Source organism: Rutilus rutilus, assembly GCF_951802725.1.
Source record: "Rutilus rutilus genome assembly, chromosome: 3".
NCBI classification, from domain to species: Eukaryota; Metazoa; Chordata; class Actinopteri; order Cypriniformes; family Leuciscidae; genus Rutilus; species Rutilus rutilus.
The window spans coordinates 9,953,646-9,981,412 of NC_140211.1; the positions used below are offsets into that span (position 1 = coordinate 9,953,646).

General features: G+C 37.5%; 1 protein-coding gene across 1 annotated transcript; it reads right to left on the bottom strand.

Moving 5' to 3' along the window:
• On the bottom strand, positions 1-27,767 carry LOC311287440 (uncharacterized protein). Its single transcript, XM_084404309.1, has 10 exons — positions 27,647-27,767; positions 24,650-24,718; positions 24,511-24,561; positions 24,208-24,414; positions 21,842-22,023; positions 8,296-8,314; positions 4,008-4,076; positions 3,869-3,919; positions 3,566-3,772; positions 1-1,310 (listed from the first exon to the last, which is right to left on the bottom strand). Exons 2-10 carry the CDS (start codon positions 24,711-24,713, stop codon positions 1,117-1,119), a joined length of 1,044 nt encoding a protein of 347 aa, XP_084260435.1. The 5' UTR covers positions 24,714-24,718; positions 27,647-27,767; the 3' UTR covers positions 1-1,116.

The following is a 27,767-nucleotide window of genomic DNA, read 5'->3' on the forward strand; positions in this document are numbered from 1 at the left end:
TCATTCTCTTTTTACTGTCAATTCTTACAATGTTCCAAAAACCCAATTATTTCAAATACAATTCAATATTTGTTTTAAATGTGTTACTTAATACACAGAGTTCAGTTGAGTTTATCCCCCAAAACCATCAAGAGCCCTGTCTTCAATATCTATTAAAGGTGCATAAAGCAATTTCTGAGAAAGCGGATTGGACCGAGCAGCACAACGCATTTGTAGCCAATCAGCAGTAGAGGGCGTGTCCAATCATGATGGGGGAGGAGAGAGAGAGCCAATCAGCAGTAGGGGGTGTGTCAACTCATGATGGGGGAGGAGAGAGCGAGAGAGAGCCAATCGGCAGTAGGGGGTGTTATGGGAAATTTTGATTTTCATTGATTTGCAGTATTTTTTTACTTTTGACTTTCAGTAAAACATTGAAATGACCTTCTATACGTGGTCTACGTGGTAAAACTGACGTGTATGTGTTTCTCTTAATGCTGGGTAACAGGTGGGACGTCAGGAGGCGGCAGAATGAGAAGGGACCTCTGATTTCTAGGGTCAGAGGTCGCCCAATTTAGAACTTGTGAGTTTGTAAGAACAAAACTTAGCAGTATCAGAAAACTAGCAGGGAAGCCTCTCCTTGTTTAGATAAGGGCCTGTAAGCAGAAGACCTTGAAAGCAGTATAAAGACTCCTCTGCCCTCCCTCTCGTCGTCGCACTTGTTCCACAGACTGTACTTGTGACTTCTGTGTGGCAACTGGGCCTTCTTGCAAGAATAAAATACTTTTTAATGATCATTTGATTTCAGAGTGTCTCTTACGCAGTGATGATTGTTTAATGAGAATTTTTGCCACAACAGGGGCGTGCCCACTCCTGATGGGGAGGACAGAGCGAGAGAGAGCCAATCAGCAGTAGGGGGCGTGTCCACTCATGATGGGGAGGACAGAGCGAGAGAGAGCCAATCTAAAGTAGGGGGCGTGTCCACTCATGATGGGGAGGACAGAGCGAGAGAGAGCCAATCTAAAGTAGGGGGCGTGTCCACTCATGAGGGGGTAGGAGAGAGAGAGTGAGGAAGATTTCCAATATCAACAGTTTCTTAGATATCGCTTACTGCACCTTTAAGATGACCCACAGTTTTTGCTAATCTTTTGCTATTCCACAAATGCAAGTACAGATAAAATAACAGCATCCGATCAACAGCCCCAACCCTAACATAATGTATCCCAGAGTGGTGGTCCAGAATGCAAACAAGTAGAGGGTCTTATTACAGTAGGGATCTCCAGCCACGGTTTGGTTGTAGTTAGGAGGGTAAATAGAGTAAATCCACACACTGCCTGTTAAAAAAACAAAACAAAACAAAACAAAACAAATATATATATATATATATATATATATATATATATATATATACATATATATATATATACATATATATATATATATTTCAGAAATATAATTTATTTTAGATTACGATTTGATGACATTGGCTATTTGATGAAACAGGCTTCACTGATTCTGTTACTTTGAAACAACCTGATGCTTTGAAACAATCACAGTTGTATAAAGCACAATAAATAAAGGCAACCTGACTTCAACTGACTATGGTTACAATTTTAACTTTAAAAAAAAAACATTCAATCACATATATTTTTTTTACCTTTAATAATTTTGTAATGAATTAAATACTAAAAGGGACTATATGTAGAATTCAGAAACCCTTGTTTTTTGGTGACACCGGTGGCCGTTGCGTGAACTGCAGCCAGCAACTTATTTCTCGTGCTCGCACTCGTGCACACGTAATGTATAAGAGACTGAACGTGAATCACGGCCTCAATGTACTCACGGCAAAGTTCTTTTCAAGTCAAAAGAAGTTGGAAATACTTTTGCAGCGATATACTGTTAAAGGTGCTCTAAGCGATGTTGGGTGAAGTCACTTCTTGTTGACGTTCAAAGTATTGTCAAACAAAACGGCGGCTAGCTCGACCTCCCTCCTCCCCCTCCTGTGCTTCCTGAAACAGTCATGAACCATTTAGAAAAAACAAACTGGATTTACCCACCTGTCCAGCAAAAACAGAGCCACCTGAATGTCGGATTGGAAGTCCTTCTGCCGGTGGAGTTCTCTCCACCTTTTTAACGCTTTTCCGATGTAAATTCAGGACTTTGCACGTTCCTTCTCCTTTTCCCTCTTCTTTGTTATTTGTTCATCGGAACGTCGTCTCTTTGGTCGTGTGTCGGCCATATCAAAATTCTCAAGAATATACATTTTTAACGTTAGTTGTTGTCGTTGTCTAGGACATCTCTCCTCTAGCTAACTTCCCTCTTCATGCTTCTTTCTCCCCCACTCCCCACACCCCCCTTCATGTGCACGCGCACTAACCCCCCAACCCCAAATCATTCTTGTCGGTTATTGGTTGGAACACTGTTTGTTATGTTTCGTGGTCCAGGCTGGGCCAGTTTGTTTTTCTTGCCGTTTGTGGAGCCTGGGGTGTCTACAGAGATCACGTTTTTTTACAGTGTGTTCAGGGGACGGGCAGCTAGCGGATAGTGAGGAGACGTTTGCTGTATGTGACAAAAACATTTTTGGCCTAAAAAAACCTGTGACATCGTTTAGAGCACCTTTAACAAACATCCACACTGCTGAGAGCGACGTTTAGATGAATATGTAAATATGTGCTGTGATATATCAATAACAAAAACGCACAACAAAAATGACAGTGGTGAGAAAGCAGCAGTTCAGAAAGCATCTGATCGTAGCGAGGTGAATATGTTTGCACCAGCTCTGCAATTCACCGGCATTATGACAATAGATGAGGTAATTAAAATAACACAGTTATGATAGTTTAATTATGAAGTATATTTTAGACTATAGACTACAGTATATAGATGGTATTGTGAGACTATAGTTTGAATTAATCACTTTTCTTTGAATGACACATTGATATTACTGTACAGAATGGCTCTTTCAGCATTATCCTGAACATTGTATAAGCATTCGCTTCATGTGTCATTGAACGGAAGAGAGGCTCTCGGGAGCGGAAACGTCACATCCTTTTGATTTCCCCGGGAAAAACCTCCCGAGTCCTTCACATAAAAATCAGTCTACAGGGTTTCATAGACAACCTAGAAGTTGGGGAAGGTCTCGTTTTTCAAGTTTTGTTACAAGATATGCACACATTGGCAATAAATAAAAAAAGCGATTAAGACATGAACATTCTTACATATAGCCCCTTTAAGTTAATCAATGTTAATTGTTAAAGTCTTTATTAAAGACTTTAATTGTTAAAGTAAAAATTCAAATCTATTAAAAAAACACCACAAACACAATAAAATATTATTTGTATAAGTTCAAAATGAAATATCGTTTTTTTTTATTTGTTTTTTTTTTAGCATAGCCTATTAAACAGACATTGTCTGAGATATTTTACAGAACAAAAGTTCATATTCACACCCAAATATCAGGCAGACCCACACACAAAAGTGTTTGGCAAGTGCCTTTGTAATGGATTAACTGAACAATGCACAGAAGCTTTCAGAGACCTATGAACACATTAAATGACCTCTTCCTCCCACATACGCCACCCAATCTTACCACTGATCAGCCAGCAGAACAAGAAGGTAGAAACCAGAGTGTTCCACACAGTGCAGACGCGGCTGAGCAAAGTATGATTTCCCTCCTCCGTCTCCCTCGCGCAGGGAAGATAAGACAGCAAAGCCAGAAACAAACTAAACACTCCAGATACCAGCACATAGACTGGGATATAGTGCTGCTGGGGACAGTCTTTGAGATAAACGGCACCTGTGATGATACAGGCAACACAACAGCACCTTAAAGAACTGAAGGTATGGGAAAGGAATAAAATACATTAGCCTACTCACATTCACTGCAACGCACCTATTGAAATCTGAGCAATGGGAATAGCCAGTAAGAGTAGTTTTGAAATCACTGAAATACAAATCAGTCCAAAATTAGCTAGAGTCAGTATACTTTATGTTCATTAAGTGCAGAAGTAATAATTGTAAAACTCTCATACCAAGGGAAGCTATACTAGTTATTGGTGGAGATTTCATGTAATTCAGCATTTGCTTTGGATCCATGGTTCCTATGTAAAGCATACAACATCACAACCCAACATTAGCAGTCTGTGAAAGCAGTTAATAAATCATTATGCTCTAATGACTTTAATAGGCTACATGAATTTGTATGATCATCTATCTGTTTTCTTAACAAAATTTACATCAAGTAAAGTGTAAAGATAATATTGGTTTGAGTTAATGTAGCGGTTGTTCCTCTGCGTTGTTTTGTTTTGATGTTAATCAAGGATTTTCCACTCAAATCTGGTTATGCTGAAAGATGCTAAATGAATGTAAATGTAAACAGTAGGCCTAGATAAAAGGAAACATATTAGGCTACAGAGGGTCAGGAGACCTAGTGAGTTGAAATAAAAGCTATTTTTGTGAAACTATAAGAATTTAAATTATGATATGATTAGCAGAGGCAACATAATCTTTTTTTAAATATAGTATATATATATATATATATATATATATATATATATATATATATATATATATATATATATATATATATATATATATATATATATATATATATATATATATATATCTCAAGAGTTCAGATGCAAAAGCCTCTAAGTGCCATCTGAAATTTTCTCCTAGAATGATCATTTTTATCAAGCTCGTATTTTTAAGTTCAGTAATTTCACTTAAATGACAATTCATAGGTCATCTTCATTGCCATTTAAGTGAAATTACTGAACTTAAATATACGAGCTTGATAAAAATGATCATTCTAGAAGAAATTTTTAGATGGCACTTAGAGGCTTTTGCATCTGAACTCTTCATATATATATATACAGTGAGGAAAATAAGTATTTGAACACCCTGCTATTTTGCAAGTTCTCCCACTTGGAAATCATGGAGGGGTCTGAAATTGTCATCGTAGGTGCATGTCCACTGTGAGAGACATAATCAAAAAAAAAAAATCCAGAAATCACAATATATGATTTTTTAACTATTTATTTTGTATGATACAGCTGCAAATAAGTATTTGAACACCTGTCTATCAGCTAGAATTCTGACCCTCAAAGACCTGTTAGTCTGCCTTTAAAATGTCCACCTCCACTCCATTTATTATCCTAAATTAGATGCACCTGTTTGAGGTCGTTAGCTGCATAAAGACACCTGTCCACCCCATACAATCAGTAAGAATCCAACTACTAACATGGCCAAGACCAAAGAGCTGTCCAAAGACACTAGAGACAAAATTGTACACCTCCACAAGGCTGGAAAGGGCTACGGGGAAATTGCCAAGCAGCTTGGTGTAAAAAGGTCCACTGCAATCATTAGAAAATGGAAGAAGCTAAACATGACTGTCAATCTCCCTCGGACTGGGGCTCCATGCAAGATCTCACCTCGTGGGGTCTCAATGATCCTAAGAAAGGTGAGAAATCAGCCCAGAACTACACGGGAGGAGCTGGTCAATGACCTGAAAAGAGCTGGGACCACCGTTTCCAAGGTTACTGTTGGTAATACACTAAGACGTCATGGTTTGAAATCATGCATGGCACGGAAGGTTCCCCTGCTTAAACCAGCACATGTCAAGGCCCGTCTTAAGTTTGCCAATGACCATTTGGATGATCCAGAGGACTCATGGGAGAAAGTCATGTGGTCAGATGAGACCAAAATAGAACTTTTTGGTCATAATTCCACTAAACGTGTTTGGAGGAAGAAGTACGATGAGTACCATCCCAAGAACACCATCCCTACTGTGAAGCATGGGGGTGGTAGCATCATGCTTTGGGGGTGTTTTTCTGCACATGGGACAGGGTGACTGCACTGTATTAAGGAGAGGATGACCGGGGCCATGTATTGCGAGATTTTGGGGAACAACCTCCTTCTCCTCCTCCTGTCTCTCACAGTGGACATGCACCTACGATGACAATTTCAGACCCCTCCATGATTTCTAAGTGGGAGATCTTGCAAAATAGCAGGGTGTTCAAATACTTATTTTCCTCACTGTATATATATATATTATTAATATTATTTTACCCTTTTTGTGAACAATTGTAGTACTTATTCATGGATTTCATCAGGTCCCTGATACATCTAGTGTATCTACAGGACCAGTCTGTGGCTAGTCTTGGCAAATTCAGAAACAAATTAATTCATGTCCAGACCCTTTGTGAATTTTTTTTTTTTTTTTTTTGTGCCAAAACAACCAAATCTCTCTTCCTTGAATGCAGCATTGATCTTCAGAGAGGGGTGAAAATGTGGCTCAAGGTAGAAAAAGAACTTTCACATGCAGCTGAGGACACACCAATCATGAGTGCTGTGACATACAGCTTACGCAAAATGAGGAAGGCCTCTTTGTGCTGCTGAATGCACTTGCATACTTCAGAGAGGTTTGCATCAGTGGACAGTTTACTGAGCAACATTGCTTTTGCCACAGCAATTTCATTTTGCAAGGTCATACTATTTTGCTCTGTGCCTGCAAGCACTTGAAGTGGCTTCAGGAGAGAAGGGTCAAGAAAATACGCTGATTTTGGTAGGAGAAATGATGTTGCCCTCATTAAATCAACATTTCTTTGAGAGAATCTTGTCTCCATCTCCATAATAGCCCCATCAAGGATGTTGAACATTACCCTTTTAAAAGTCTGATTAGGAGCAGTTTGGTCAACAGAGTCACCACCATGCCCTATTGTGGACAAGATACTGACAAGTTGTGAATCCGTCTCCTTTTAGGTGGGTTGGTATGCCTACTTCCACACTGAGAGAAATACTCCTCCCAGAATGAGTCGCATCGTACCTCCTTCAGATGCGCTGAGCTTGACAGAGGCAGCTTGCATGGAGGGTGAAGGACAAGGTGCCTGTTTTTTAATGAGCCACTTATGCATTTTTTATGTTTAATAAAAACTGGTATTATAACGATTGTACGTGTCTGATTATTACTTATCCAAAAGCCTACTTATCGTCTGTGTGCAGAGTGAACTGTGACTGCTGCACTCTCTGGTTGTTAATGTGCTGCAGCAGACTGCACACACCCCCAATAACAGCCAATAGAAAAGTTGTTGGCTTTTTTGTTTCAATTTGATTTGATTGAAAAAAAAAAACAAGCCAATAAAACAATTAACACAATTAATCATGTTATCCATGTTTTCCAATAATTGGAACAGTACTGACTCTTGTCTGTTTAATGAATCGTTTGAAAAGACTCACAAACTCAATAGTCAGCGTTCAAATTAGTTTTCTCTGAATTATAATAACAAATAATGAACAATTGAACTGCATAGTTTGGGTCCTTTTGTTAATTTGTTTAAATAATGTAAAATTATATTGTAATTTATAATAATAATAATAATAAAAATAACAAGTTAATATTTTATAACATTTTACTGCATTAGCTGAGAAAGAATATCATATCACATAAGAAAAATGGACTGAAACTGAAATAATTAAAATCTGAAATCAAATCAACAGCTTGTGAATTTTGAATCAAATTGAATGTTTATTGATATCCAACCCTTACTATCAGGGGCGTACGCAGCCAGGACATTATTTCTGAGGGGGCCAGCTTGGGCCAGTCTTTTATTTGGGGTGGCACTTGATTGTCAAAAACTACTATTTTAAAACTCACGCACCGCGTCACTCGGAGTAGCGGTTTTCCCGCGGCTCGTCAGGCCATAAACAATGTATTGAACTTCCTTATGGACACTAATAATGTCTTATTGATAATCCATGTTATTGGGATGGGTGCTTAAATAATGTGCGAGTGCGATGTGTCATGATTACAGCATTGCAATCTTGACATCGCAGCCTGTATTATGCTGCGTTTATACCAAACGTGAATAGAGCGTCAAATTCGCGTCTTGTTCGACGCTTGAACATTTTGAATCCATTCGCTCGTCCAAAGCGAAAGCGAGCTTTTGAAGCGAAATAGACGGGCGTTCAGTGCTATGACTCTACTATCCCCTGTTGCGTAAGTGGTGTATTGCATTTCACGCGTCGGTCGTGACGCTTGCGTCTGCTTGCGTCCACTGTTTTGACTATAAAAGGGAGCGCGTCGCTCGCGTTGACTATAACGGCCCTAAGTGACACATTGGAATTGACTTAAGCGCTAGCTCGCTAGCCAGAGATAATCATACAAGTTTGCAAAAATAACAGCAGCACGCAGCAGCCCAACTCAACTCACTTTGCCACCCTTCCTCTATGTACACATTCTTACACATTAAACTGAGTGAGAAGATAACTATATGATCTTATCATTTCAATTATGCTTTCAAGTATCACCAACTCACTCACCTGTTACAGTGGTATCCAGTGGTTAGTCTCCATTAAGTGCTGTCAGAATGCAGGCACATAATGTCTTGCACTGTTGGTGGGGGTTGGGGGGGCCGGCAGGGGGGCCTAGCCTTGACCAGTGGTGGCCGTGGCCCCCCCCTGGCCACCACGTAGCTCCGCCCCTGCTTACTATATCGATTGATTTGATTAACATTTTTAATGACAGCCAGAATCTACATCCTCCTTTTAGACATTGAATGACGAAACACTTACTGCATTAAGGGACTGTTCATTTTTTATTTAAGGGGCTACTGGAGGAGTTTTGAGATCTATAGTCAAAATAGACTTAGATAAATGTATTTAATTAAATACTACTATTTTTCACAGTCATCTTTTTTACTTTAAGACCAGGGTAAAGCAAGGAAAACTACAGTTTACCTCAACAAGGCGACATAATGAACAACACTCGTCTCATTCGTGGAGGTGGAAAAACAAGTTCTTTGTGATATGCAATATTTATTGTATTAAAATTTAAATGCAAAAGAAAAGGCATGAGAGTCGGCTGTTTTTGTCAATTTTAAGTTTTAATTTAAAATGTTTGCTTTTTTAATATTAGTACATGGTTAAATATTTTACCACTTGCTTGAGCAACTTAATATTAATCTATAACCTATATAATGTAGCCTATTGAATAATATGTTGTTTAAATTGTGTTTAAACGTGAATGTCTATTAAAGAGTGTGTGTACAAAGAGAATCGCAATGCTGACAAAACTTTTTTTTAAAGAAAAGTTGCTGATAACTTCTGGATTTGAAACACAAATAGTGAGTATGTGTTTGTGGTACAGTACAGTCGTGGGTCAGTTACACACTGCAAACGCAGCATATGTGAAAGCACTAGCGTATGGCGGGTAGATCATGCCTTTTCTAAGTCTACCCTGAAGAAGGCGAAGGAGCAGTCTACCCTTCCGTCGCCGTCAATCCGTGTCTATTTTTGAATGGGATTGATAGAGACGTCAGACGACAGACCGGCGGCGACGTCACGGCGGCGTCACAGTAGTAACGTATACCTTACGGCGACGTGGCGACGGTGTACGTGAGAAATGTATAAAAAAATCATAACGTCTGAACCAGGCACGTCGCCTAATAAGACGCCTGATACACACGTCGTCCCTCAGTACGTCGCCTAATAAGACGCCTGATACACACGTCGTCCCTCAGTACGTCGCCTAATAAGACGCCTGATACACACGTTGTCCCAATATAATGTTATTTTTCCCATGTTGATAACGAAAAGTGAATAGCATGAGTAAGATTGGATTTGCAATAGGCTATAGGCCTATCGGGAGACATGATTTTTGTTTTGTTTTGTAGGAAGCTTTTCTTTAAAGTGAATTTTTGTTTAATATTAAAGCCTATCTTAATTTTAAATTTGTCATCACCCAATTGCATGGATTTAATAAAAAAGAAGCGAATATTCCATAAACAGGCTCTAACTTGTTGGTCTTTCTACAGCAGTGTTTCAATAAATGGTCTATCTTTTCTAGACAGAAAAGTTAACAACAAAGTAATAAAAAATATTTTATTTGCAAAATCTATCCCTGCCTCCAGATACAAATGGTCCCCCTTGTATGAATATATTAATTGGAATAGAGCATGGAGTAACCCACATACATTTTTAATTACAAACAAAGTAAAAGAAATATCATTTAAAATTATTTACCATTATTACCCCTGTAACAAGATTATCTCTAAATTTATACCGTAGACGAAAAATGCAGCTTTTGCTTTATGGAAACGGAAACGTTAGACCATTTATTCTATAATTTCTCACATAGCTCTTCTCTGTGGAATATATAGTCAACTTAATAATTTTGCTTGGAAAATTCTTTATTCATAAATCGAAGTTTATGAAAAACTACGGTGACGCATTGCTGCCACATACATATAATTTTTTCCACTTAATTATGTCGTAATAACGAGATCTTATGTCGTTTTAACGACATATTTTTCTCGTAATAACGAGATCTTATTTCATTAAAACGACATACAGTATTTTCTTGGCCTTATAAGGACGTGTGTAGTATAGGCTACAAAATATGCCTTTATCCACATAAAATTGATAGCCAATCATGTCTTTATCATACGTTCAAAAAGCTGAAGAAATAACAGCCCCCAACGGACATTCATGTTAAATGATCAAATTCTGTACACACCTTATTAATAGCAGATGAGCCCAGAATACGAACATTGTGTTTAATTGCATATTAGGCTAAGCATTTTCCTCCCATAGAAAACCCTTATAATAAAGAAAAAGCTTAATGTGGCTTAATAGGCTACTTCAGTGATAAAGATCCAATGCTGTACACACCTTATTAATAAACCATACTATCCTATACAGAAAAGCAGATGAGCCCAGAATATGAACGCAATGCATTTAATTATACGTTAAGCGTTTTCCGATTGAAACCCTTTATTATAAAGAAAATAAAGGTGGCTCTTAACGTGGCTTTCTATGGGAGGATGGCATTGCGGTGCACAGCAAATCCTTTAAATGGTAATGCAAAACAAAAATCTAAAATAAAAGTAGCCAATAAAATAAACAAATTATTGTGGCATTAATTAGCTCACAAGCAATATTTATTTTAAAGACTAAAGGAATTTGTTTAAAGAAAAACACCAGCGTTGGGCGTTTATCTGTAGCCTATAGGCTGAGTGTTTCAGTCGTCCTTTTCAAACTGGCGCAATAAAATGCAACAGAATTTGATTTGTTAAACATGAAGAGGACTTATCAGTCTGGCATGGCCGCTCGCTCTAACGTCAACCTAGATAAATGTTCGCTATTATTAAGCGCATATCCGAGTGTTTGTGCGGAGTGTGGAGCGCGCACTGCATGACATGGACGCGCCGGTGCCATCACTCGCATTTTCGTATCAACAGTGGAAACAACTTAAATACTCCATCATTTCTGGTCATACAGAAAAGAATAATACATCAGTCGCAACTACTTTTATTTGTGTAAACAACAAGAAAACGTTGTGCTTTTGTAAAATAAAAGAAAACGAACAGGGCGCGCTTTCATGATCTCTGTGAATTGGAGCGCGTCTCAAAAATGAACCGAAAAACAGTGTATAGACAAGCCTCACAGACATGAGAAATATAACTATCTATATAAAGTTTATATAAAAAAATGTTATCCACCAACGAAAAAAAATCCAATCGAAAGCAAATACGGTATACCATCTGATTATGTGATCCTGTCCGTATGAAAGGCGCATCTCTAGAGGCTAAATTACAGCGGAGAAGTAGATATGTTTGTCGGCAGCCTACACTGATTTAGAAAAGACTAGTTCATTAATAAACAATTAAAATGCTTCATTATTTTTTTCAGACACATTTATTATATCATTAGCCTACTTTTGCCGGTGCTTTGCGGCAAGTTTTATGCATGCGCTTGAGCGCGGAATATAGGCTATAGCCATATATACACCCAGGATTGAATATAAACGTGCGATTAGACCTAATTGCTTAATGAATGACTGCTAGTCTAGAAAAATCCTTTAGTCTATGGCAACTCTAATCAATAGCCTACATTTAATATTTGACATTATTTAATTAGTAATTAGTATCCAGCTCTTTACATTAAATTAGTTGAGCTGTCTTTAATGCTTTAATGAACAAATAAAATAATAAAATAAAGTTTAAATTATACTACCGGTAACCATATATTTCTACATAGCATTGCTTATTCCACCACACAAAGGACTGTTTATAAGGTGACAATCCGTTATACATGTGAAGATTGTAGCCTATATGGCTGTTTCTTGAAGATTTTTGTATTGTATCTTCTGTTATAAAGATGAAGATTGACATTTCGTTAATTAAACAAAATAAGAACACAATGTTGTAAAAAATAAACAACTTAGGCTATGTTCTGTTAGATGTGTTTTGACTACTTTTTGTTTAATTATCTCTAGGTAATGAAGATATAGCCTATTAACAAAAATAAATCTTAGGCTATATATAATATATTATATAAAAAAAACTTATAGGCCTATATAAAATATATTTTAAAAAAGGGCCTCATTGATTCATTTTGCCTGATTGGGGGCTGTTACTATTTGCTTAAGCTTTTTGAACGTAGAAGTGTGATAAAGGCGCGATAGGCTGTCAATTTTATGTGGATAAAGGCATATTTTGTACATGACTAGTCCTTATAAAGGCAAAAAAGATGTCGTTTTTAACGACATCTCGTTATTACGAGAAAAATATGTCGTTTTAACGACATAAGATCACGTTATTACGAGAAAAGATGACGTTAAAACGACATAAGATCTCGTTATTACAACATAATTGAGGGGAAATTTAAATTTAAATTAAATTAAATAAAATTTATTTTAAAAAAATAAAAATAATATGTATGTGGCAGCAGCTATGCGTCACCATAGTACTGCTCTTGATGTAAAGTGTAACAATTATCGTCAGCCCTCATGCCTGTTGGCATTTGTACATAATATACATATGTTCATTGTTTATATATTTCTTCATGTATTTTAACAGTGTTGTTAAATTAAATAAAATAATTAATTACTTTTAATACCCTACTTTATTTGAACCAATTATATTGCCTCATTTGTAATATGTATTTAAGTCATACTAAAGGCTATTGTTCACTTCAGATCTATCTTTATGACCAAAAAATATATAAATAAAATAGTCGACACTGACAGCCCTAGTTTTGAACATTTGAACATGAACCTACATTGTTTCGCATTTTGTGACTAAAAGACTATTTCCCTGTCTTATATTTTTTCATTGTTGATTTCTTGAAAATAATAGGCTATTAAAATACTTTCTTGTCACCTTCTCCTGTAAACAATATCGTGAATAGTTTCATATTGTGTATTCGCCCATTATGGTCAACTGTGTAAATTAAAATTATTACCACCTTCAAAAGTAAAAACTCAGAATGACACATTCCAGAATATTATGTTTATAGATTACAATTAATGAATTTATCTGTTCAACTTTAAAGTTGTTGTTAATAATTGTGCAAAAAGTTGTGACTTTGATGGTGTATAATTTGCATAGTCCTCATATCCAGTAGAAAGTGAGTGAATTATTTAAAAAAAAAAAATACTATGTTTGTAAACCATTCAGAGATGACATTAATGACATACACAACTTTGTATACAATACAAAATTTGTATCAATGATATTTTCAATGTCATCAGAATACAAGAAAAGAATGATTGATTAGAAAGATAACAAAGGAAAGATAAGAAAAGCTAGGGGGAAAAATAGATATTTTATTGTGATGCGATGTTGGAGTCACACGTTGGTGTCACGCGTCTGTGGTGCGACGTTGGAGTCACGCGTTGGTGTCACGCAGGGTTCGAAATGACTTAGGACTCTTGGGGGGTCCCCTAAAATGTAATTATTAAATTATAAAAAATTCTGAAGACTACCTTGCTATATACTGTAGGCAAAATTATATGGAGCAATGTTGAAGTGTTGAAGGTGGGATAATGGTCTTGGGATGTTTTTCATGGTTTGGGCTAGGCCCAGTATTGTAGTGGTGTCTGGAGAAGTGGCTATAATCTAACAGGTAACCCTCTAACTCTGAATAAAACATTTTAAAAGATAATTGCGACTTTTTATCTCACAATTGCGAGTTTACATCTCGCAATTCTGACTTTATAACATGCAATTGCGACTTTATTTCATGCAAATCTGACTTTATATCTCGCAATTCTGAGAAATAAAGTCAGAATTGAGAGATATAAGGTCAGAGTTGCATGAAATAAAGTCGCAATTGCGTCATATAAAGTCAGAATTCTGACTTTTTTTCTCGCAATTACGACTTTATATCACGCAATTCTGACTTTATAACACATAATTGCGAGTTTATATGTCGCAATTCTGACATCTTTTCTCAGAACTGTGAGATATAAACTAACAATTGTGAGATATTTAAGTCCAATTCTAAGGGAAAAAAAAGACAGACTTTTTTTTTTTACCTCAGAATTATATCTCACAATTCGGATTTTATAACACACAACTGCGACTTTATATCATGCAATTCTGACTTTATATCTCCCAAATGCGTATTATAAAGTCAGAATTGCGAGATATAAACATGCAATTCTGAGAAAAAAATTCTCGCAATTGCGAGTTTATATCTCAAAATTCTGACTTTATAACACGCAATTGCGACTTTATATCACGCAATTTTGACTTAATAACACACAATTGCGACTTTATATCACGCAATTCTGACTTTATAACCTGCAATTGCAACTTTATATCACGTAATTCTGAGATAAAAAGTCAGAATTAGGCTACCTTTTTTTAGGTAAGAAACAAGCTTCCATAGTCTGCTGTTAGCTGGCAGATCATTTGGCTTCATACACATAGCCTACTTAGCTAACAAGAAACGTTGACAAACGTACTCTTCTAATCATTATACACTGAGTATCTAGTTAATGCAACTTTTGATATAGGAACTCGAACTACTAATATTTTACTATAAGCAATTATATAGATATAAATATAATCGAAGCACTTACAGGATTTCACTCTTTGTGAGATTTCGTTTTGCCGCGTTCAGCTACAGTGTGTCTGCGGGAGCACCACAACAACAATCTGTGACGCTGTATAGGAACTCACTCGGCTAATAGCTGCCCTGACTGCTGCCTCGCGCTAGGAAATAAATGAATTACTGTTATAAATATAAAACGTCACTAAAGACCTATAATTTTCACAATTATTTTTAATGTTAAAATATATTTGTCGGGGACCCCCCAAAATCCAAAAATAAATTCTTATGGGGGGTCCCTAATGACTTATGGAGGGTCCGGGACCCCCCCAGACCCCCCTCATTTCGAACCCTGGTGTCACGCGTCTGTGGTGCGGCGTACCCCTTCTGTATGGCGTTCCGATCGGCTCTTTAATATGACTTTGCAACATGCACTCGTCTCAATGAACGTGACGTCTGCGTCTGCCGAACGTGACGTCTGCGTCATATAGTCAGAGCCGGACAGTAACGGAGTACATTTACTTGAGTACAGTACTTAAGTACAATTTTGAGGGATCTGTACTTTACTCGAGTATCATTTTTGGGGAGTACTCATGACTTTACTCAAGTACATTTGAGAGGCAAATATTGTACTCTTTACTCCACTACATTTCTATCCATAACTGTGAGTACCCGGTACTTCTTCTATAAAAAAAGGAAAAAAAGGAAAAAAGAAACATCTCGGAAACCCTCAATTTGTTGTTTCCCTCTCAAATGTGATTGGATTGTGCAGATGCCACTGATTGGGACAGCCTATCAGCAATCACCTTCAGCTTTCCACCAAAGTCAACTCCATTGTCAGATTTAGATAAGAGATGAAACCATGGACGAAACAATGGATGAAGACGCAGCAGGTCCATCCCAGGATGGTAGGGGAAGACTCATGAATATTCATTAGGGAAGTCATCCCTGATTGGTCTTAACCCCAGTGACGGGTAGGTTTAGGGGCGGGGTTAGGTAGGTCATAAGACCCCCAGTGACGGGTAGGTTTAGGAGTGGTAGGTCATCAGACAGGGATGACTTCCCTAATGAATATTCATGAGTCTTCCCCGTGGCCCCACCTCGCCAGACTATTTCAATTTTCTGAACAAGTTAATGATAGTTTTCACTTCAAGTGTTTGCTGTGTTTACCAATGAAAGCACTGTGGCAGTAGTAATGCAATATTTAGAAAATGTACTCATGTACTCTTGATACTCAAGTACTTTTAAAAACAAGTACTTTAGTACTTTTACTTAAGTAGACATTTGACTGTAGTACTATTACTTGTACTTGAATCAAATTTAGCAAGGGGTATCTGTACTTTTACTCAAGTAATGAAGCTGTGTACTCTGTCCGCCTCTGTATAGTTCACTTGAAGGAGTGAATGCAAACGAGTGAGTGAATTCGCACACTGAGAGCGAAGGAAGGGCTGCTGCTTTTGCATATTTATGCTTGCTATTTAATAATCATTTGAAACAAACTGGCAGCTCCAGTAGTAATGAAAAGATTTATCTTGAACTCTGTCATCTGTCCCTTTAACTGTGACTTTGCAGCCCCACATTCTTCAACCTGTCACAACATTATAGCTTGTATGGGACCCTGGACCACAAAACCAACTTATCTCACCAACTTATCTCTCTGAAATGATTATCGAATACAAACCGGCAAGAGCACTCCGATCAAATAATCAGGCTCTGCTATCTACCCCAAAATCGAGGCTCAAGTGTAGGGGAGACCGAGCTTTTTCCGTCGCTGCTCCAAGGCTTTGGAATACTTTACCTATTAGTTTAAGACAAGCTCCATCCCTGTTTACTTTTAAATCCAGACTTAAAACTTTTTTATTTTCTAAAGCCTTTGATTAAATGTGTTTCTGTTAATAATAGATTAGTACATTTGGTTTGTTTTTGTTACAAATGTTTGTGATTCTATGTGCTTTTAAATTATTTTAATTTTTGGTGGTCTGATGTTGTATATTCATTCAAGTGAAATTTATGTGATTCAATGTTGTGACGTTATATGGATTACATGTGGAAAGCACATTGGTCAACAACTGTTGTTTTTAATAGTGCTATACAAATAAATTGTCATTGTCATTGTCAAAACCAGTCATATGGGTTATTTTTTTTAAATTTAGATTTATATATCATCTGAAAGTTGAATAAATAAGCTTTCCATCGATGTATGGTTTGTTAGGACAATATTTGGCCGAGATACGGTACTACTATTTGAAAATCTGGAATCTGAGGGTGCAAAAAAATCTAAACATTGAGAAAATCGCCTTTAAAGTTGTACATTTATGTTCGCGATTGTGCTGCACTCACTCACAGAAATAAATGTTTTATATATTTATGGTTAAAAAAATTTACAACATTTCTTCATGGAACATGATCTTTGCTTAATATCCTAATGATTTTTGGCATAAAAGAAAAATCGATCATTTTGACCCATACAATGTGTTGTTGGCTATTGCCAAAACTGGTTTTGTGATCCGGGGTCACATATACTAGAGCTTTACCTTTTATATCTCCAGAGAAAGTTTGACCCTTTCACGTACATTTCTTCATTGTTCTTTCTATAAAATATCTTCACCCCTCCCTCTGTAATTCCCATTTGACAAATTCACTACCACTCACCTGTAATGAACCAGCAGACAACAAACAGGTAGAGGACGAAGCTGACGGAGATGACCAGCAGAGACAACAGCAGCATTTCAAAGGTGTCTTTTGCAAGCAGACCATAGAACAAGCCTAGGCTCACTATCGGAACAAGCAAAACAAATACACCAAATACTAAGGTAGACTGGGATGTAAGGCTGGACAGGACAGTCTCTCAGAAAGTAGGCCCCTAAAAAAAGTCAAACATAAAATTCCTCAGTCTTTGGAGAAGAGCAGTGTACAACAAAGCATGTGAATGTTTCTGTCAATATTACACTGGAATGCATTATTACGTCCACGTTATTTGTTTGCAATGTTTCTAGCAGAGAAACAGTGAATAATGAGGTAAAAATACATGATTTACCTATTCCAATTGCTGCAATTAAAGCCGCCAGTACAACAATAGTCAGTATCACTGAAAAATATAAAGATTACTCAGACAAGAATATGTTTACACAATTCGCCAAGTATACAGTGAAACCAGGACATTTGTAAAACGTATATATTAGCTTAACATAGATTTAAAAAAAAGTAACACATTCTTAACATGATTGTTAATACGATTCTTACCGAACAGTGATGTCAAAAATGGTGATGGCTTTGAATTGTCCATCCTCAGAATATCATTGTTGATGAATATACAATTACTGCTTTAAGTTTAAAAAGAAGTTAAATAACACATCGTAAAAGTGTATAAGACATTAAACAACGCGGAGTACAAGGATCTAAGATTATCATTAAGAGTCTCACCAGAAAAGCTTCCTCTTGCGTCTCCTATGACGGTTAAAACAGCCTAAATGTGATCATGACAGCCGAATATGCTCTAGTGTTCACCTCATAACTTCAAAAAGAAAAATTCTTCTGTTATCCGTCTGTCTTATTGAGAGTAATTTCTAATATTTCCTAAATCAAACTCTGGCGTAATGTTGTTACAGCATGTTTCCGCCGTGGACCACACCTTTCTGAAGTGCTCATTTAAATGCAAAGGAAATATTTTAATTACTCACTGCTTAACCAAACCAATTGGATCAATGTATTAATGCAGTTTACTATAAAAACAGCACCTCGAGACAATCTTTCCTAATACCAGCAACGGAAATAACAACACACTACAATGCATAAGTTTGGGGCTCAGTAAGATTTTTTCTTTTTAAAGGCATTCTTTTACTCAGCAAGAACGCATTAAATTGATCATGTGACAGTAAAGATATGTATAATGTTACAAACATTAAATATATTATGTAAATATTATGTAAGTCTCCTTTTCCAACGTGACAACATTTTTCAAGTCTATTCTTCTGCTTTCTCCTCAAAATGAGAAATGACATTTCCAGTGGGAAGCACATGTCTACAGCTTGCATATGCCACAATATTGTCTTATGATGACCCTTTCTTAACTTCAACTTAAATAATGTTTAAGTTTAAATTTATAGTAATGAAGGTTACTCGCCTATCAGTTTTACTTGTTAGATGTGATATTTTGCCTTAAAGTAACACTAAGTAACTTTTCAACCTTCATAATATATTTCCAAAACCCTTACGATGGTACATCGACTTAAAATAGGTTGAATGACACGTCTGCCATAGCCTGACGGGGTTTGTATAGTTTTTAATCGTAGGCTACTTTTAAACTTCGGGGTTCGGGTAGTAACACCCGCGCACAAAAAGAAGAACTACAAAATTCGACTGCTTTACCGCATAGGCTACCTCACTTCCCCCAACACGTCCTCACATGCTGTTGGACTTGTAAGTATATTGCTTATATTGTATATCACTCGGACAAGCACCTGGCGTTCTTGTTGATGGATTAGTAGACATCTTCGGAGGCTAGCTGTGCTTGTTCGATGTCCGACGATTTGTAACGCGTTGTGTTTATTCCCCAATCGAACTCGTGTAACTGTCTGTCACACGTTCTACCGTCCACAGCATTACTTGATAGACAAAAATAGGACAAGAATGAGCGTCAAACAGAAACAACCCGCTTACGGGGTGTTCGAGGCGCACATACAATACAGACTGCCGAAAGTTAAACAGGGCGCGCGCAGCTCTTAAAGGGGCCACACCTTATTTCCACTCGTTACAGCTTCTATCCGACTGAACGGGGACCGGTATACAGGGGGGAGGGAATCAGGCCGTGAGTGAAGAGACTGCTCTGCGTGAGTGGTATTTACGACAGTAACGTTAAATACAAGTAGTCCACAGCGACTCTAGGGGTCGTTGTTTGACCAAAACGGAAATCCTACATAGTGGGGCTTTAAGTTATGTCTAACACTGTTAACCTCTCAAGTAGCCTATTATAATTGGGTGGCTTTATTATACTGTTAAGACCAACAACAAAAAAATGTTTTTTACAATTACAAAATTGAGTTTTGTAAATTGAATTACAATGTTGTCAAATGTAGCCTAGCAAAGGAAATAATTGGCTAAACTGTAGCAAAGGACTAAGGAGGCTGTCATGTCACTGCCTGAACGCCAGAGGTCATTGTCTCCTTGTATATTGAACTGTTTCTCGCTCTCCATTGAGTTCACTTGTTATTCATTCCCTGTTCAGTTGTTTAAAGACAGTTGATTGAGTCTTGTTGGTTTGTAATGCAGTTCTGTGCAATTATTTTCATTTCTTTCTGGTTTGATAATGTCAGGTGGGTGAGTGACTGGATCCTTTTATGAAAATAAAGCTCTGCACTTGAGTTATAACTGTTGAACTGAGACTGCAATGCATTTTTCACATATTTGTTTTCTTAACCACTCTTTCTCTCTGTTTCCATGTTATTTTTGTAAAATTGAACAGAATAATAAAAAAAACACTTTCTGCATGGGTGGCTAAAATATAGTGTTTTATAAAGATGATGTTACTTTGTTGAAACTAGTAGCTCAAAGAATATCCTGTTTCAAAATAGTTACTAAGGTATTAAGGAGATTTAATTTTGGATTATTATTATTTAAAATCACCATTCATTTGTAAGCAAAAAAAGACAATAACATTCATTCTCTTTTTACTGTCAATTCTTACAATGTTCCCAAAACCCAATTATTTCAAATACAATTCAATATTTGTTTTAAATGTGTTACTTAATACACAGAGTTCAGTTGAGTTTATCCCCCAAAACCATCAAGAGCCCTGTCTTCAATATCTATTAAAGGTGCATAAAGCAATTTCTGAGAAAGCGGATTGGACCGAGCAGCACAACGCATTTGTAGCCAATCAGCAGTAGAGGGCGTGTCCAATCATGATGGGGGAGGAGAGAGAGAGCCAATCAACAGTAGGGGGTGTGTCAACTCATGATGGGGGAGGAGAGAGCGAGAGAGAGCCAATCGGCAGTAGGGGGTGTTATGGGAAATTTAGATTTTCATTGATTTGCAGTATTGATTTTTATTGACTTTCAGTAAAACATTGAAATTACCTTCTATACGTGGTCTACGTGGTAAAACTGACGTGTATGTGTTTCTCTTAATGCTGGGTAACAGGTGGGACGTCAGGAGGCGGCAGAATGAGAAGGGACCTCTGATTTCTAGGGTCAGAGGTCGCCCAATTTAGAACTTGTGAGTTTGTAAGAACAAAACTTAGCAGTATCAGAAAACTAGCAGGGAAGCCTCTCCTTGTTTAGATAAGGGCCTGTAAGCAGAAGACCTTGAAAGCAGTATAAAGACTCCTCTGCCCTCCCTCTCGTCGTCGCACTTGTTCCACAGTCTGTACTTGTGACTTCTGTGTGGCAACTGGGCCTTCTTGCAAGAATAAAATACTTTTTAATGATCATTTGATTTCAGAGTGTCTCTTACGCAGTGATGATTGTTTAATGAGAATTTTTGCCACAACAGGAGCGTGCCCACTCCTGATGGGGAGGAGAGAGAGAGTGAGTGAGCCAATCAGCAGTAGGGGGCGTGCCCACTCATGATGGGGAGGAGAGAGCGAGAGAGAGCCAATCTGCAGTAGGGGGCGTGCCCACTCATGATGGGGAGGAGAGAGAGAGTGAGCCAATCAGCAGTGGGGGGCGTGTCCACTCGTGAGGGATTTGAAGAAAGACTGTAGAAAGAGAGATGGCTGAGAGACTTTACAAAAGAGGAAAGCTCAGAGGGATATCACTGGGAAAAGAAGTGTTATGATCAGGTAAGAGCTTTAGGACCCGCGTTAATATTAGAAAAGCTTTCCAGCGCTGGAGACGCCACTTTCGCAAAGCATTATTTTGCTTCGCTTCAGCTATGAGAAAGAGACATCCACTCTTACATTGCGTGTGCATTTTGGGTGTGTAGCAATGAAGTGAGGGGTGTGTTTGTTTGGGCTGATTTCAAATATCAACAGTTTCTCAGATATCACTTACTGCACCTTTAAGATGACCCACAGTTTTTGCTAATCTTTTGCTATTCCACGAATGCAAGTACAGATACAAGAACAGCATCCGATCAACAGCCCCAACCCTAACAGAATGTATCCCAGAGTGGTGGTCCAGAATGCAAACAAGTAGAGGGTCTTATTACAGTAGGGATCTCCAGCCACGTCTTGGTTGTAGTTAGGAGGGTAAATAGAGTAAATCCACACACTGCCTGTTAAAAAAACAAAACAAAACAAAACAAATATATATATATATATATATATACATATATATATATTTCAGAAATATAATTTATTTTAGATTTACGATTTGATGACATTAGCTATTTGATGAAACAGGCTTCACTGATCCTGTTACTTTGAAACAACCTGATGCTTTGAAACAATCGCAGTTGTATAAAGCACAATAAATAAAGGCAACTTAACTTCAACTGACTATGTTTACAATTTTAACTTTAAAAAAAAAACATTCAATCACATATATTTTTTTACCTTTAATAATTTTGTAATGAATTAAATACTAAAAGGGACTATATGTAGAATTCAGAAACCCTTGTTTATTGGTGACACCGGTGGCCGTTACGTGAACTGCAGCCAGCAACTTATTTCTCGTGCTCGCACTCGTGCACACGTAATGTAAAACAGACTGAACGTGATTCACGGCCTCGATGTACTCACGACAAAGTTCTTTTCAAGTCAAAAGAAGTTGGAAATACTTTTGCAGCGATATACTGTTAAAGGTGCTCTAAGCGATGTTGGGTGAAGTCACTTCTTGTTGACGTTCAAAGTATTGTCAAACAAAACGGAGGCTAGCTCGACCTCCCTCCTCCCCCTCCCGTGCTTCCTGAAGCAGTCATGAACCATTTAGAAAAAAACAAACTGGATTTACCCACCTGTCCAGCAAAAACAGAGCCACCTGAATGTCGGATTGGAAGTCCTTCTGCCGGTGGAGTTCTCTCCACCTTTTTAACGCTTTTCCAATGTAAATTCAGGACTTTGCACGTTCCTTCTCCTTTTCCCTCTTCTTTGTTAGTTGTTCATCGGAACGTCGTCTCTTTGGCCGTGTGGCGGCCATATCAAAATTCTCAAGAATATACATTTTTAACGTTAGTCGTTGTCTAGGACATCTCTCCTCTAGCTAACTTCCCTCTTCATGCTTCTCTCTCCTCCACTCTCCACACCCCCCCTTCATGTGCACGCGCACTAACCCCCCAACCCCAAATCATTCTTGTCGGTTATTGGCTGGAACACTGTTTGTTATGTTTCGTGGTCCAGGCTGGGCCAGTTTGTTTTTCTTGCCGTTTGTGGAGCCTGGGCTGTCTACAGAGATCGCGTTTTTTTACAGTGTGTTCAGTTTTGTACAGCTGTGGACGGGCAGCTAGCGGATAGTGAGGAGACTTTGCTGTATGTGACAAAAACATTTTTGGGCTAAAAAAACCTGTGACATCGTTTAAAGCACCTTTAACAAACATCCACACCGCTGAGAGTGACGTTTAGATGAATATGTAAATATGTGCTGTGATATATCAATAACAAAAACGCACAACAAAAATGACAATGGTGAGAAAGCAGCAGTTCAGAAAGCATCTGATCGTAGCGATGTGGATATGTTTGCACCAGCTCTGCAATTCACCGGCATCATGACAATAGATGAGGTAATTAAAATAACACAGTTATGATAGTATATTTGAGACTATAGACTACAGTATATAGATGGTATTGTGAGACTATAGTTTGAATTAATCACTTTTCTTTGAATGACACATTGATATTACTGTACAGAATGGCTCTTTCAGCATTATCCTGAACATTGTATAAGCATTCGCTTCATGTGTCATTGAACGGAAGAGAGGCTCTCGGGAGCGGAAACGTCACATCCTTTTGATTTCCCCGGGAAAAACCTCCCGAGTCCTTCACATAAAAATCAGTCTACAGGGTTTCATAGACAACCTAGAAGTTGGGGAAGGTCTCGTTTTTCAAGTTTTGTTACAAGATATGCACACATTGGCAATAAAAAAAAAAAGTGATTAAGACATGAACATTCTTACATATAGCCCCTTTAAGTTAATCAATGTTAATTGTTAAAGTCTTTATTAAAGACTTTAATTGTTAAAGTAAAAATTCAAATCTATAAAAAACACCACAAACACAATTAAATATTATTTGTTCAAAATTAAATATCGTTTTTTTTTAGCATAGCCTATTAAACAGACATTGTCTGAGATATTTTACAGAACAAAAGTTCATATTCACACCCAAATATCAGGCAGACCCACACACAAAAGTGTTTGGCAAGTGCCTTTGTAATGGATTAACTGAACAATGCACAGAAGCTTTCAGAGACCTATGAACACATTAAATGACCTCTAACTCCCACATACGCCACCCAATCTTACCACTGATCAGCCAGCAGAACAAGAAGGTAGAAACCAGAGTGTTCCACACAGTGCAGACGCGGCTGAGCGAAGTATGATTTCCCTCCTCCGTCTCTCTGGCGCAGGGAAGACAAGACAGCAAAGCCAGAAACAAACTAAACACTCCAGATACCAGCACATAGACTGGGATATAGTGCTGCTGGGGACAGTCTTTGAGATAAACGGCACCTGTGATGATATAGGCAACACAACAGCACCTTAAATAACTGAAGGTATGGGAAAGGAATAAAATACAGTAGCCTACTCACATTCACTGCAACGCACCTATTGCAATCTGAGCAATGGGAATAGCCAGTAAGAGTAGTTTTGAAATCACTGAAATACAAATCAGTCCAAAATTAGCTAGAGTCAGTATACTTTATGTTCATTAAGTGCAGAAGTAACAATTGTAAAACTCTCATACCAAGGCAAGCTGTACTAGTTTTTGGAGGAGATTTCACGTAATTCAGCATTTGCTTTGGATCCATGGTTCCTATGCAAAGAATACAACATCACAACCCAACATTAGCAGTCTGTGAAAGCAGTTAATAAATCATTATGCTCTAATGACTTTAATAGGCTACATGAATTTGTATGATCATCTATCTGTTTTCTTAACAAAATGTACATCAAGTAAAGTGTAGGAAGATAATATTGGTTTGAGTTAATGTAGCGGTTGTTCCTCTGCGTTGTTTTGTTTTGATGTTAATCAAGGATTTTCCACTCAAATCTGGTTATGCTGAAAGATGACTTTAATAACAGTGCCTGTGTGGTAAAACACATAAACAAACATGCCTCTCCTCTCTACTCAACTCAACTCAACTTTTATTTATAAAGCACTTTCAAAACCATTAGAATGGGCCAAAGTGCTGTCCATAAGTAATCAATAACTCTAAAATACATACAAACATTAATTTACATTAAAACAGGACACCAAGAGAATCAAACAACAAATCACTCACAGTTCTCAGACCTAATCAAACGCCAAAAGCTTGATAAAATAAATAAGTCTTCAATTCCTTTTTAAAAAATATCCATGCCTGACAAGGATTTTAAAGATAATGGCAACACATTACAAAGTGCAGGAGCCGCAACAGAAAAAGCGCAATCTCCACTACGCCTCAAGCGAGACAGTGGGACAGTTAGAAGCATGTTCTGAGAGGAGCTAAGGTGACGTTGGGACTGATAAGGAATTAACATGTCCTTTATATACCCAGGAGCTTGATCATGTAGTGCTTTAAAAACAAACATTAACGCCTAATATTGTATTCTGTATCTAACAATCATTATTATAATTAATTCACCAACATGTCTTTCTTATATACATTTTTTTTTTTAAACCGCATTACAGTCAGTGGCGGATTTAGCAAATTGGGGGCCCAAGGCGAAGGTATGTATGGGCCCCCCATCCGATCTTTAAAGGTGCAATGTGTCATATTATGAGGATCTATTGACGGAAATGCAATATAAGATCCATAACTATGTTTTCAGTGGTGTATAAAGACCTGAACCGTGAACCGTTATGTTCTTATAACCTTAGAATGATTGGGTTCCCAGGATGTAATGTTTTGGGGGGGGCAACATAACCAATTGACAAATCGGCGCAAAATTAAGCTATAGCCTACTACACACAATCTGCTTTAGTGCAGATCTTTTTCTAAGCCAGGAACCCAGAGATAGGCATAGGGTTAGGCACACCTATATAGGGCTATCACATAAAAGTTAGTTAAACCAGGTCAACATTAATAATAATAATAATAATATGATGATGATATTATTATTATTGACAGATTCATATATATCAGATCACGGTGATTGCCTGATGATGAGTGACAGGTGTTTGCTTGTGAGAAGACGTGCTACCGAGAAGGACGAGAGAGTTTTTTAAACGAATCTGAAGTCACGTTTGTATAGACAAGAGGTAAATTAATTTGTTTCTTCTTCTAAGCTGTCCCAGACATATGTGCTACTTTTAGGGCTAAAATGCTTTGTGAATTACTCTTAGTAAAACACAGGAGTCTAAAGTTATGAGTGACACGCCCATTATTTTTAGGAGTTTCTCTTAAATTCGCCAGTTAGGAGCTACTTGTAGCTTCTTATAAGATTCTTTGTGAATACGGCCCCAGGTAAAAAAGTTTGATATGCTCATGTGAACAGTATGAGAACAGTATCTGAATGTTATTCTCTTGTTGTAAGTGGCTTTGGATAAAAGTGTCTGCTAAATGAATGTAAATGAAACATATTAGGCTACAGAGGGTCAGGAGACCTAGTGAGTTGAAATAAAAGCTATTTTTGTGAAACTATAATAATTGAAATTATGATATGATTAGCAGAGGCAACATAACTTTTTTTAAATATATATATATATATATATATATATATATATATATATATATATATATATATATCAAGAGTTCATATGCAAAAGCCTCTAAGTGCCATCTGAAATTTTCTTCTAGAATGATCATTTTTATCAAGCTCATATTTTTAAGTTCAGTGATTTCACTTAAATGACAATTCATAGGTCATCTTCATTGCCATTTAAGTGAAATTACTGAACTTAAATATATGAGCTTGATCAAAATGATCATTCTAGAAGAAAATTTCAGATGGCACTTAGAGGCTTTTGCATCTGAACTCTTCATATATATATATATATATATATATATGAAGAGTTCAGATGCAAAAGCCTCTAAGTGCCATCTGAAATTTGACAGGTTACAGTTTGACAAAAGTTTACAGTTTGACAAAAGTACAATGTTGTGTTTTACATAAATATAAATAGGCTAAACACTTTGCAGTTTTAATGATGTCCTGTATGAGCAAAATGACGGAGTATGTTTTTATGTTTCCACTGTTCGATCGCGCCCGCGCCTCTCTCTCTCTGACACACACATTCCAGCATTGCAATCTTGACATCGCAGCCTGTTATTATGCTGCGTTTACACCAAACGCGAATAGAGCGTCAAATTCGCGTCTTGTTCGACGCTTGAACATTTTGAATCCATTCGCTCGTCCAAAGCGAAAACGAGCTTTTGAAGCGAAATAGACGGGCGTTCAGTGCTATGACTCTACTATCCCCTGTTGCGTGAGTGGTGTACTGCATTTCACGCATCGGTCGTGATGCTTGCGTCTGCTTGCATCCACTGTTTTGACTATGAAAGGGAGCGCGTCGCTCGCGTTGACTATGTAACGGCCCTAAGTGACACATTGGAATTGACTTAAGCTAGCTAGCGCTAGCTCGCTAGCCAGAGATAATCATACAAGTTTGCAAAAATAACAGCAGCACGCAGCAGCCCAACTCAACTCACTTTGCCACCCTTCCTCTATGTACACATTCTTACACATTAAACTGAGTGAGAAGATAACTATATGATCTTATCATTTCAATTATGCTTTCAAGTATCACCAACTCACTCACCTGTTACAGTGGTATCCAGTGGTTAGCTGCTAGTCTCCATTAAGTGCTGTCAGAATGCAGGCACGTTATGCAGGCACATAATGTCTTGCACTGTTGGTGGGGGCGTGACCCAACATGTTGC

What these genes read in the sequence shown, in the direction of transcription:
- LOC311287440 (XM_084404309.1), bottom strand. Translation starts at nt 24,713, where the DNA reads ATGGATCCAAAGCAAATGCTGAATTACGTGAAATCTCCTCCAAAAACT. An exon ending in CATTGCTCAGATTGCAATAG is followed by an intron (nt 24,415 to 24,510) that starts GTGCGTTGCAGT and finishes ATATCATCACAG; the next exon opens with GTGCCGTTTATCTCAAAGAC. An exon ending in GTTCTGCTGGCTGATCAGTG is followed by an intron (nt 1,311 to 3,565) that starts GTAAGATTGGGT and finishes TTTTTTTAACAG; the next exon opens with GCAGTGTGTGGATTTACTCT.